General features: G+C 48.1%; 1 protein-coding gene across 1 annotated transcript; it reads right to left on the minus strand.

Annotated features, from left to right (window-relative positions):
* Window positions 1–9229: 9229 nt before the first annotated feature.
* LOC309973559 (serum basic protease inhibitor-like) lies at window positions 9230–12838 on the minus strand (the record flags this gene model as incomplete). The annotated part of the gene is made up of 2 exons (XM_082857845.1): window positions 9230–9426; window positions 12721–12838. 2 exons carry the CDS (start codon window positions 12836–12838, stop codon window positions 9230–9232), a joined length of 315 nt encoding a protein of 104 aa, XP_082713971.1.
* Between the last annotated feature and the right edge of the window lie 965 nt (window positions 12839–13803).

The raw sequence follows: 13803 nt of genomic DNA on the forward strand, positions 1-13803 counted from the left end.
GCCTTGCAGGAGGGCTTCTGAGGAAAGCTGGGGGCTGACAGAGCTTTTCATATCCCAGCTGAGGGGTGGGACAGGCAGTGAGGAGGGGAGTGAGGAAAGGGTGGAGCTGGGCTGGGTCCTGTTTATTGTGTAATCTCCCCACCTAACCTGCTTCTGCCTGCTGGGGCCAAATACCCAGTAACAGCGCTTCTCAGACTTGACTCTCCCTGTGGGTCTCGTGGAAACACAGATTGTGATTCCACAGGTGGAATTTTGTCCAATATGTTGACTCAGGGAGCGTCCCAGCACCTAGAGCAGTGCATGGCGGTGATGAGTGAATGAGAGCAAATCAAAGGATGGATAAGTGAACAACAGTGTGTTAGCTCAGGTCCTCCTTTTCAACTCCTGCAGGTTTCATTACAGCTGGGAACTATGCGCTTCACCCTCACCCCTACCACTGCCTAACTCAGAAGACAGGTGTGACACAGGACACCTTCTGCAACCACTGCCACAGCTTCTCAGCTGGATGGACCCTTGCTGTTTACCTGGCACTGGCCCAGGCAGAAGCCCTCCTGAGGCAGCAACCCTGTTTTCTCAGTAGAAAAAGGAGTAAGGGGTGTGGGCAGAGGGGAAGCAGGGAGCTGAACACGTCTCCACAGCATGACCTCCCATTTCGCCTCGTCGGGTTTCGGAAACAGGAGAGCTGCCTGCCTGAGTGGACCTCAGGGGAGCTTGGAAGATCGCCCACAATAGCCTCCATCCTCCTGTCTCTCCCCCAGTGGTTTTGGAACCATAGGACCTCAGTTTGGGTACCAGCTCTGCCTTTTCCTAACTTTGTGCCCTGAAGACTTAAATCTCCCAGAGCCCTGTGTTTTCAAGTGTCACATGAGGTCAATGCTGCCAGCATCATGCGTTTCTGTGGAAGAAGTGGAGGCAATAGACATATATTCTTCTCCCTGAGAAGTCAAAGTCCTTGTAATAATAATAATAATGTCATTACAGCAGATACAACTTAGCTTCTTCTATGTGTCAGACATTATCCTAACTACTTGACATATATTAACTCATCTAATCCTCAAAAATCTTAAAAGAGGTGGTGAAGAATTTTTGATATTTCCTCATGTTACAGAGGAGGAACCTGAAGTAACAAGAAAGAATTTGCCTAAAGATATAGGGTGTAGAGAGAGTATCTGAACCCAGGGATCCGGCTTCAGAGTCTGTGCACCATGCACTCTACTGCTTTGTAAGCTGAAACTATAGTGCACATGTGAGGGCTTACACACCCAGTCTCTTCACTCACTCCCATATATTCACTCCCAGTTACAATCATGTAGCACCAATGCCCCCTCAACTCACTCATCCACACATACTCAAGCAATCTGCCACTAACACACACACACACACACACACACACACCCCCTGCGCTCCACTTCCAGCGTCAAGGGGAAGGGCGCTGGCTCAGTGCCCAGAAGCCCCAGGAGCAAGCCCAGCCTAGTGTCAAGCGGGCGCACAGCTGGGTGATGCGCTGCAGAGGGCGGGAGGGGCTGTCTTCCTCGCACAAAGTCGCCCTTTCCCGTGAGACGGGCAGGAGCTCTCAATACCGAGCTGCCCCCGGACAGAAGGGCTTCAGGGGCGGGGTACCCACAAAACAAGCCGCTGTGTGTGGAGGGTCTGCTCTCTCCTGAGACATTTCACATGTATGATTTCATTTAGCCTCCTGTCGACCCTACCACATCTGGGATTCTCATCCCATTTTGCCAGCGAGAAAGCAGAGGCTCGGAGAGGTGAAGCGACTAGCTCAGGACCCACAGCCAGCAGACGGCACAACGAGGATTCTAGCTCAGGAGGCCCTCTGGTCCCGCCCCTCTTCCTGCCTCAGTCTGTCCATCTGAGACCAGGGAACAGCAGAGACCCCCCGCCTAACAGCAGAGATTCCACTTTCTTCCATCCTCCCCTCTCATGTGTCTGTCTTTCTCTCCCAGTGTCCTCCTCTCCTCCGGTCCCCCTCCCTCTGGTCCAGGTTAGAGGCCCCCAGACCCAGGGACCCCCGAGGGGCCTGTCCTCCCTCCACCTCCCACCTCCCTGCTCACGAGTGACTGAGTCTCTAGTTTCAAGCCTTCCCGGCCCCTGGGGGCATCTTCAGAGAAATCGCAAGGCGGGAACATCACAGGGGTTGTATTCTGGATAAAGATGTATGATCCCAGCACTGTGGGACCCCAGTCATATCTCTGCTTCTAATCCTCAGTTTTTCCCTCTGAAAAATGAGAATCTTGGAATCCATGCTATCTAGGGCCCCTTTGTGAAATGGATGGAATGCACCCGGGGCAGGCAGAAGATGTTTATCTGTTTGTGATGCTGTGCCCTGTGAGACGTACGTTCATATCCAAGACATGGGTGGCCCCTTTCTGGCTATGCCATATAACAGCACCTCACTTTTTGGAGGTACGTAGTCTTCCTCCTTCCTTATTTTAAATTTTATATATTTATTTGGCCTGGTCGCGCAGCACGTGGGATATAGTTCCCCAATCAGGGATCTAACCCGCACCCCTTGCATTGGAAGCGCAGAGACTTAACCACTGCACCGCCAGGGGAGTCCCTTAGTCTTCCTCTTTAAAAGAGGTGTCATGAGTACTGGGGTTTTTAGGATTATTTTAAGGATTAAAAAGAAAAGCACAAACCAGAGCTTGCAATCTGGCTAGAATATATAAGCATTTTTAGCCAAACAGTACATTTTATAATTTTGAAACATTTGCCAAAATTTAACAGTGGGGTATTTCATATAAAAGAGAATTTCTGGCATTGTTGGGAAGGTAAATGATTTGGCAACACAGTCCTGCAATTTAACAAGAGCCGTGAGTCTCAAACTTGAGTGAAAATCAGAATCACTTAGCCAGGCGTTCAGACACAGATTTGAGATCTCCACCCGCAGAGTTTTGCTTCAGTAGGACAGGGGCGGGACCTGAGTTTCTGCATCAAACAGGTTTCTGGGGCTGTTGATGGTACCGCTCAAGGGACCACACTTTGAAAAACATGAACTAAGCTAAGTAGAGCTGCTCTCTTCTCACGAGGGGAGCGTTCTCTCCAGTTTCCATAATCCCCACCATGCCTTATTGTCCCCCCAGCCCCACTCCCACTCCAAATATTTCCATCCCCATCAATCACCTGACCTGGAAGGAATTCAAATTTGTGACCCCTGGGGTGGGCTCACAGTAAGTGTTCGATAAAAGGTAGCTTGTTCTTATTTAACAATCTTCCGAACTAAGTATTATTATTCCTATTTTACAGATGAAGCAACTGAAATTCAGCTAAGGGAAAATGACTTGCTGAAGCAAAAACAGCAGAAAATAGAAAGAAGACACTTGACAAAAACTGTTAGTCATGTGGCCCCAGTTATTTCAATATTACAAATACACAAACACACAAACAACACACAGGCAAATATATCTGATATTAACATAGATGAGGCATCAAAGATTGCAGACGTGACTTCATGAGAGTAAAATCATTTTTATCAAGAAAAGGAAGAAGGGAAATAGAAAACAGAAGAAGGAAAGGTTAAAAGAGGAGGAGACATGAGTCAGTTGTAGACATGCCCACCTTAAAGTGACAGTAAACAAGTGACATTGAAGACCTGAGAAATTCCCAGGAACAAGGATTATGCCTTTCACCATACAACGGAGCATTCTCCGCTTGGACTGTTGGACCCATTCAAACTCCCTTCTCTCCATGGAAACTTCTCTCTCTCAGTATATGGGCTATTTTGTTGCTTTGTCACCTAGCATCTCTTTGTCCTTTTCCTGATACAGTAGCTGATTTTGCTTGAGAAATGACTCTTCCTCCACCCAGGACTGGTGGGATTGGGCCGCCTGTCAATCAAAGTGCCTGCCCTACCCCCAGACCAAGAGTGGCCAATCAGATGCTCTCCCTGGAATTTAACCTTGATCAATGAATCCCAAAAGACCTAAAAATGGAGGTCATTCAGAGGTGGCCTGGGAAGACCTTAGTTCTTCCTTGTTTACCATCCTTTCCAAGCTGGGATCTTTTAGCACTCCCCTCAGTCGGTGAGCTGAACTGCATCAATTAGTGCTATGCGTGCCAATAGTAGAGTCCAAAAGGATCCAAAAGGATCTCACTTAAGGGTGCAATCAGGAAGGGAGAATGGATGCCCACTACATCCCCACACCGTTGTCACAAATTCCTTCTCTGCCAGAGTCAGTTTCTAGTGCTCATAACCAGCGAGATCTGCTGCCTTTACCAGGGTCACCACCAAGTTCCGCATTTTTCTATCCAGTGGCCTTTTCTCAGCCATCCTCCTCCTCTAACTCACAGGTAAGGCCCTCATGGCATAAATGCGAACAAAATTCTTTACCAAAATTGGTTTCCAGTTGGTCTCAGCACACACAAAAAAATAATAATGAAAAGCAGAGGTTCCCCATTTGAAGAACTTTGAATATCTTCTGGGGAATCTCCGGGGCTTTTGAACACACAGATCTCCAACGTCTTTCAAGGAAAATCATGGGAGACAGAGAGTGATAAGCTTGGATATCAGCCCCTGCCAGTATTGGTTATGTGACCTTGGAGAAGGGCTGAAACCTCTGAGCTTCAGCTTGTATCACTCTAAAACAGAAGCAAAACTTATTAAAATTGTTGCAATATTGAGAGATTAGGATGTATGTGCAGGGCTTGGCACATAGTAGGTTGTCAATAAGTGGTAACGGATGTTTTATATTATTAATTCTACCTCGCTCAGAGTTACTTAGACATTCTCATCCACTCAGTGACTTGTACCAACACATCGCGACAGGGAACTGCCTCTGCTACTTTCACCCTCTGAGCTACTAGCAATACTTCCACCTTCTCTGAGCCTCAGTTTCCTTCTATGTAAATGGAAGGATGACTCCCTCTCTATGGACACAATTCAAGATCTGTATGTGCTCACAGATGTAAAGCACTAGCAAATTGATTAGGCCACACTGCTAGAAAATTGGCAGAGCCAGAGTTTGAAGCCATGGACTCTGATCAAAGGTTTCAGTCGTCACATATTTTATCCCTAATAAACATTTCATGAACAAGGGAATGAATGAATCAATGTCTCCTCAACATCTTTGCCTCAGTGTTCTAGAAGCACCATGGACTCAACGTTGACCAAACTGAATTTATTGTCTTTCCTTCCTTCTAAAGACTTGCTTCCCCTACCTTCCCCCAGAAGGCTGAGTGTTGTCCTTCATTCTACCTTTTTCTCACCCCCCGTGAGCAATCTCATAGCAACGTCCATTGGTTGTACCTCCTCAGTTCTCAGCTGAAAGTTCACTTCAGAATAAGATGACGACACCTGATCATAGAACTGCCCCACTGCCTGACAGCATCCATCCTGAGCAAAGCCAGCTTCCTGAAACTCTCCTGCAAGTAACCTCATGGAAACCCACATCCTTTAAGTCCTTCAAACAACCTCTTAATGAGATGCCATATCATTCATTGTCCCTTGCTGCAGTGAGTAATAAACCCAACTCGTTCGGTTTGTAAGTGGACTGTTTCTAGTGGTCTGTGGTTGGAAACATGGACAGGTATAAGCCTTTTTCCTTATTGTGTAATTATTGTCTCCCCACATAAGCAGGCTTCCTGCTTCTGCCTGCTGGGACCAAATGTCCAGTAACAGCACTTCTCAATGATCCCCTGCAAACCACCCCCGACTCTGATCTCTCCACCAGTGGTTTTGGGATTGGAGGACCTCAGTTTGCGTCCCACCTCTCCCTTTTCCTAACTTTGTGACCTGGGGCCAGAAATCTCCCAGAGCCCCTTGTCATCAGGTACCGCATGAGACCCGTGCTGCCCACGTCGTGAGGTTGCTGAGGAAGCAGTGGAGGCAACAGACATATATTCTGTCTCCCTGCAACGTCAAAGTCCTTGTAATAAGAACAATAGTGAGCTATATGACAGTTAACACTTAGCCCCTTTGATCAGGGGGTATAATAAAGGCAAGGTGGGGTGGGAAAAGGGCAGAATAGGGGTAAGGTCAATCACTGAAGCAAGAGGGTTTTTGGTTACCTCTGACAAAGAAGGAGACCTATTTGGAAGAGAGACTGTGGCTCTCCTCTGGCACTGGGAGAACTTCATGAGGGTGGACTTCTAGAAGGGGACACTTCAGCAATCAATGCTATTTGTTCCTTTACTACAGTCGACAGCACATTTAAAAAGCAGTCAGGAACCAAGGAAACTAAACCTCTATGTGCTTCTAGAAAATTTGCTTTTGTAAGTGGTGTGCAGAGAACTTTAGCAGCCTAATCAACATGGTCCTCAAAAGGGCCCAAACCTGGGGATTTCTTAAGGCACATACCATCATCCTCTTTTACAGAGAAAGAATCTGTGGCTCAGAGAGGTGAAGTGACTTGCCCAAGATCACACAGCAACACAGTGAGTTACTGAAGCCAATCTCTTTTCATGAATATTAAGTCATTTCCCCATTCACTGCTATAAATTAATAATTATTAAATAAATATATTTATAGTAGTACTCTTACCGTTATCTGATTACACATTCACTAAAAGGTTACTCTGCCAATACTTGTACAAAGCATTTAACAAATATCATATCTTTTTAACTGTCATCACAACTTTATGAGATTGATAGAGAAAGAGAAATGCAGCCTCTGAGTTCTAAGACCTGACCTGACATCACAGTGCGCCTTATGTTCTCCTACTCAACAGAACTATTTCAGAAACCTTCAACATCTGACAAGGTCATTCTGTGTGCATGATGGATCAAAACAAAAATAGGACATTCGGTAATGATGTTTGAACACAAACAAAAAGAGGTAAATTATACAAACCACCAAAATATCCAAGCATCCCCCTGTATTGAGTGACTGCTACGTCTTTACCAAGTACAGCTGTAACCTCTAGCTAGTCTTCCCTTCTTAGAGTTAAGATACCCATTCAGAGAAATGCCCCACTTCCTGAGAGCATCCATCCAGAGCAGAGTCAGCTTCCTGAAACACACACCCCCGCCAACCAAATCACCTAACACAAGCCCGCATCCTATAAGTTCTATCTAACATTCTCTTAATGAGATATCATATTGTCTTCCAAGGTGATTCTTATTCCTTGCTGCAGTGAGTAATAAACCCAACTAGTTCAACTAGGAAAGGGAGTGTTTCTAGGTGTCTCTGGCTAGTTAAAAAGTAGAAGCGAGGGCTTCCCTGGTGGCGCAGTGGTTGAGAGTCCGCCTGCCGATGCAGGGGATGCGGGTTCGTGCCCCGGTCCGGGAAGATCCCACATGCCGCGGAGAGGCTGGGCCCGTGAGCCATGGCGGCTGAGCTTGTGCGTGTGGAGCCTGTGCTCCGCAACGAGGCCACAACAGTGAGAGGCCCGCGTACCGCAAAAAAAAAAAAAAAAAAAGTACAAGCTAGAGACGTCTCTGGCTAGTTAAAAAGTACAAGCATTATCCTTATTTTATAATTAAAGAAAGTAAAGCTCAGAGATGTTGGGAAATTTGCCCAAGACTATAAGGAAGTGAGTAACAGAATCAGCGCCATCTGCGTCCTTGTTTATTTGAATACTATGCTTGCTGTGGTCCCCGTGCCTCCCTTTCCTCATCTGCAGTGAAGCAGATACTCTCGGTTCTCCAAAGGTGCCTGCGGCCCACATCTTCCCAGAGGCAGGAGCGTGAAAACATTGTCAAAGTCGCTCTATTTGGGAGAGGTGGGACCTGCTGTGTTACAAAACTCATACGGCAGCTAAGTGACATCTCCGTGTCACTGCTTCCGCCCTTGAAGGATTCTTAGGATGATTAATAGAAGAATGCACGCAAAATGTTAACACAGAGCCAGGCACACTGAAAGGGCAGTTGCCCTTCTTTAACTGAAGTAAGAAGCCCCCTCCCCACACGTGACCTCAGGCAAGGGGATTCCTACTGCAAATGGACAACTGAGTCCCATACTCCTTTCTTTGTTCTTCTGAGAGTCCAGGAGAACCACCTCTACACCCAGATTTGACCTGGCCCAAGAAGTAAAGAAAGAAGCTTTCATGCTGAGGTGTCTCTCACCCGGGTTTTAGTGTCGCTTGGGGTGGCCATTCAGAGGTAGATGGTGCTGTAATGGGGGTGCTTCCTATACCTGGCAGGGCCCAGTGTGAGGACAGGAAAAGGGGAGGTGCCGGCTGCTCTGCAGAAGAGTGCGAAGGACCCGCATCTCCGTGGACCCTAGTGATGAAGGTTCTTAGGGGCAAACCACAGAATCCACTCCAGTTAGTTTAATTTGAATTTATTGGAATATAAGCCAGACTGTTTGAAGCGACAGAAGGAAAATGTACAACATCACTGCGAGGGAAAGGGGCTTCTTTATTGAAAAGACCTCTGCCACCACTGATACTGAGAACTGGATGCCAGAATTTCCACCTTGGCCACCCACAAGGAGAGCAGTGATGGTGGGGTGGGGGATGAAGGTGAGGATGCAGTGAGGATGTGGCTTGAGACAAGAATCCTGACATGAGGAATGTGCTCTTGCATTCACTCCTTCCTTCCTTAAATAATTATGGACCATCTCCTCTATGCCAGGACCTGTGCTAAGTGCTAGGGATAAAGGGAAGACTTGTTCTCATGGTGCTTAGAATCCACTGGATGAGACAGAACTAAGGCAAGTAGACCCATGGGGGAAGGAGAGAGGCAGGGTTCTGCTGAGGAGGGTGGGGTTGAGACGGACTCAGAGGAGACCACACTGTTTCAGAAGCAGCCACAGCCCAGCCCCGCGTGGCTCCTCCTTGACTTCAGGGTTTCGGGGTGGTACAGTTCGCAGGTCCTCTGCAAAAAGAAAGGAACTTGCTGATTGACATCTCTGAAGCCCCAGACCTGGACACCGCTGACCTTGACAGATCCTAGACTTTCCCAGAAATATGCAACCACAGTCCACCCAGGACCACAATGACCAAGAAGAAGGAAGTGAGTTTTTCAAGCCTAGGTGGGGAGCTCAGGAGAACTTCGGACATGCTCTGTAGGGTGGCTGACTCAGTGTTCCCATCTGAGAAAAGGGGAGCATGTGAGGAGGCTCAGATTCTCATGACGGGGCTTCTAGGGTGACCTTCTGCCAAGCTGGCCCGTGGAGGATGTGCTCAGTGTGCGGTTTCACAGGACACTGAGCCACTTGTCCTGGGTGGCACCGATGAGGAAAGACACTGTGCAGGTGTGAATGGTGGGTGGCCCCCTGAGCACCATCACTTTTTCTCAGCCCTTCCCCTCCCACCCTGTCCTGCCCCCTTCCTTACCCGTGGGTCACCACAGGACCACCGCAGGTCTTCATGCAGTCCTGTGCTGTTGGGAAGTTGTTCTTCTTCCCTCGGCAGCCGCCGTATATAAACATGTCGCAGTGCCCGGACTTGGCGTTGTAGAAGTACCTGACCTTCCGGGCCCTGCAGGGACCCGTGTGATGAGGTTCCAGGCAGAAGGCAGGCTGAGAACCTTATGGGATGGGAGGGGCTATGGGTCAGTTATGAGGAGCGTCATCGCAGTTTGGTCTACAATGTCAACAACTGAAACCACCAGTGTGTCTTGCAATAGAGAATGTTAGGGTTATGGGGACGGGTCAAATTGAAAAGGCCATTTGACAACCTGCTTTCTGGGATATTATTATTAATGTTCCTAGGTGTGACATGATATGGGAAACATGCACAAATTGATATCTCCATCATGAAATATTTTAAGATTAATTGGTATGATGCCTTGGATTAGGTTCCAAAAACTCTACCAAAGAAGAATAAAAAACGGCAGACAAGGTAAAAAATATTCGTCATATGTCAGTAATTATTGGAGCTGGTACCTGGGTTTTATAAGACTATTCTCTGCATTACTTGTATGGTAAAGAGTTTCCACCATTAATAAAAAAGTGTGAAGGAATCAGGCTGTAATGGAGAAAGGCATGAAGAACACATACCAGGGTGTTCTCTTTTGTTACGGCACAGGGACTCTCTAAATTGAATATTGACGCTATATTGATACTGTGACTTATAATAAGCAATATATATATATATATATATATATACTTGTTCCTTGTAATATCCTGGCACAGAGTTCTTACAAACCTTGCTATTTCCTAAGTGCTGAAAGCAAAAAAAGTGTCTTTTGTTATGTGAACTAGGTGACTTTGGGGAAGACCCTAGTAACCCCAGAATGGGTTCTGGTTGCCAGGGGAAACCACTGCCTGACAGGAGGGTTGCAACTTTCATTCCTACCCTCTCCCTCGTGGCCTCCCATCCACAGTTCAGCCCGCCACCCAACCTCAGGGATCGGAGAGGAGCTGGAGGTTGAACAGTCACCAATGGCTAATGATTTAACGCATCATGACTAGCTAATGAAGCCCCCATAGAAACCTCAACAGAGGAAGAGATTCATGTTGTGAACATGCATCTGGCATCGACCCAGGGAACAGCATAGGTACTCGTTCCATCATTGCTCACCTGGACCCCTGCAGCAGCCTGCTCCCTGGGCCTCTGTCTCTGCCCTTGGTCCCCTAGAGGCCACTCTCCGCACTGCAGCCACAGGGATCCTATCCCATTGCTCCCATGACCAGTCCCGCAGTGACTCCCCATCTCTCAGTCAAATTCCGATTCTCATCCTACAAGGCTAGTCAGGACCTGTCCCCATGGCCTCTTTGGTCTCATCCCTTGCGCCCTCCTCCCCTCCCACCCACTCAGCTCCAGCCACCCTGGTAATTGCTGCCGCTGGTTCACAGCAGGCACGTTCTTTCTGCAGCCTCTGCTCCAACGCCCCCTTATCACAGAGGGTTTCGCTGATCAGTCTACGGAAAGAGCACAGCCTCTTTTATCCCCATCACTCTCTACCTTCAAAACCTCATAACCTAGCAGAGCATTTCCCCTTTTGCTATTGTCGGTCTCACTCTGAGAAGGCAAGGTATTTTTCCATATTCTGTCTACAGCTTTCCCCACACCAAAAACCAAGCCTGTAGGGACTTAATAAATATATGGCCAGGGAACGAATCTTGCATTTCATGCTCGTGCCAAGCGCACAGTCATTGAATAGAATGGAGATAATGGAATTCCTGTTAGTGAAAGTCTCCTTGATGATGGGGCAGGTCTACGTGATTATCGATCTACCTCTCATTCCATATCCTGAGAGGGTAATAAAACGATAGTCAAAAGGGGACAAGGGGGAGGGCCTGGAGCCTTTACTAAGACGGTATCAGCCTTGGTCCCGGGAGCAGCTCACACAAGCGCTGTGTTTCTTGCTTTCCCTGCAGTTGCTCTGCTCAGTGGTCCCACGTCTTTCTGATTAACTTTAATCCTAGAGGAATAATCATTATTTGACACCTCAATGTTTTTTCTTGCCCAAAGGAGGTGGGTAGAGAAATTTTTTCAATTTAACACATCTTGGTGGAAAATGGACAAAATTGGCCATGAAATGTGTTTAAACTCTTTAAATTCATGAGTGGTAAGCTGTTCAAAAACCCATGTAACGTGGTTCCCGTTTTCAAGTGAGGAAACTGCAGAAGACTTGCCCCAGGACACATGGCATGTGGGTGATAGGGTCAGGACAAGATACTGTCGTGTCACAACCCATTAGATAAACTACCTGATTCTGCCTGGAATTCTGAAAATACAGGTAACTGGTAAGAGTTTCTGGCTGCAGTGTCCAACTTCCATTATTCCCCTGTCCCAAGCCTCACTGGAGCCCCCAAATCACAGGGAAGACTGAGTCTGGTTTTGCCCTGACACCAAATAGGTGGCGTCTCTACCAACACCAAACAATTCCCTAAACACCCACTGGGCATCCCAGAAGGCAATTTACTTCTGATACTAAATCCATGGAGTTAGTGCAGATCCCGCAGGTTGAGGACTCAAGACTGTCCTCACTTCAAATGCGAGCCATGTGGTCCGGAGTCACTCATGCTTGTGACCGACTGGCTAAGAATCGGAGGTTCCATGACCCCACCTCCATGTTCACTAACCAATAGAAGTGCAGACAGAACTCAGGAAAACCCTTTACTTACCGTTCCCAGGTTATTATAAAGGGTAAAGCGCAGGGACAGCGAAATGGAGGAGATGCGCAGGGCAAAGGGGGAGCAGAGGTGTGCGGAGGCCCCGTGCCCTAGTGGAGCACAGCCCCTCACAGCACCTCCATGTGTTCACCAGCCCGAAAGCTCTCTGATCCCCAATATTTATGGATCTTTATTGAGGTGTCAATAATAGGCGTATTGATTGAATCATCGGCCATTGGTGATTGATCTCCATCTCAATACCCTCCCGTCTCCCCAGAGATGCTGGGATGCGGGCTGTTGAAAGTTGTAACCTCTAAACACATGACTGGGTTGTTTTGGAGACCAGCCCCATCCTACAGGTCTCTCCGTGGCCTTCCTTTTCTCACCTCATTACCAAAAAAAACCCCAGTAAATTCCAGGAGATTCTGGAGGTCTGTTCCAGGATCAGGGCAAGGATCAATATTGATCTTCTTATTACACTGCAGTGAAGTTCAGGGACACGGCACTGACCAGGAATAGAGAGTCTCAGAGATGGGATTCCCGATCTGGTAGAGGTAGGCGGCATATATATTTTTTAATTTTAATTTTTTTTCCTATTGAGAGTCAGGAAATGTCCCTGGTGTTAAAACTGCCCAACTTCCCAGGAGAAATCCAGAGAGGCTGTCAGCATCCACCCCACCCCTGCTCCCCAACCCCTTCCACGGACTCCCCTCACTCCCCCCTCCCCCCAGCCTGTAGAGGAGAGGTGGGTCAGGACTTACCTTTGACCTGGTTGCTGGTTTCATCATCGGTGTGGTTGCTGGTTTCACCCCCCGGGATGCCGGCCACCAGGGTGCCCAGGAGGACGAGAAGGGTGATGGAGAGGCAGAGCCGGCTCATGATCGTGGCCTTGCAGGAGAGCTTCTGAGGAAAGCTGGGGACTGACAGAGCTTTTCATATCCCAGCTGAGGGGTGGGACAGGCAGTGAGGAGGGGAGTGAGGAAAGGGTGGAGCTGGGCTGGGTCCTGTTTATTGTGTAATCTCCCCACCTAACCTGCTTCTGCCTGCTGGGGCCAATTACCCAGTAACAGCGCTTCTCAGACTTGACTCTCCCTGTGGGTCTCGTGGAAACACAGATTGTGATTCCACAGGTGGAATTTTGTCCAATATGTTGACTCAGGGAGCGTCCCAGCACCTAGAGCAGTGCATGGCGGTGATGAGTGAATGAGAGCAAATCAAAGGATGGATAAGTGAACAACAGTGTGTTAGCTCAGGTCCTCCTTTTCAACTCCTGCAGGTTTCATTACAGCTGCGAACTATGCGCTTCACCCTCACCCCTACCACTGCCTAACTCAGAAGACAGGTGTGACACAGGACACCTTCTGCAACCACTGCCACAGCTTCTCAGCTGGATGGACCCTTGCTGTTTACCTGGCACTGGCCCAGGCAGAAGCCCTCCTGAGGCAGCAACCCTGTTTTCTCAGTAGAAAAAGGAGTAAGGGGTGTGGGCAGAGGGGAAGCAGGGAGCTGAACACGTCTCCACAGCATGACCTCCCATTTCCCCTCGTCGGGTTTCGGAAACAGGAGAGCTGCCTGCCTGAGTGGACCTCAGGGGAGCTTGGAAGATCGCCCACAATAGCCTCCATCCTCCTGTCTCTCCCCCAGTGGTTTTGGAACCATAGGACCTCAGTTTGGGTACCAGCTCTGCCTTTTCCTAACTTTGTGCCCTGAAGACTTAAATCTCCCAGAGCCCTGTGTTTTCAAGTGTCACATGAGGTCAATGCTGCCAGCATCATGCGTTTCTGTGGAAGAAGTGGAGGCAATAGACATATATTCTTCTCCCTGAGAAGTCAAAGTCCTTGTAA

The sequence above is a fragment of the Leucopleurus acutus genome, assembly GCF_964270905.1.
Source record: "Leucopleurus acutus genome assembly, chromosome: 16".
In the NCBI taxonomy this organism is placed as follows: domain Eukaryota; kingdom Metazoa; phylum Chordata; class Mammalia; order Artiodactyla; family Delphinidae; genus Leucopleurus; species Leucopleurus acutus.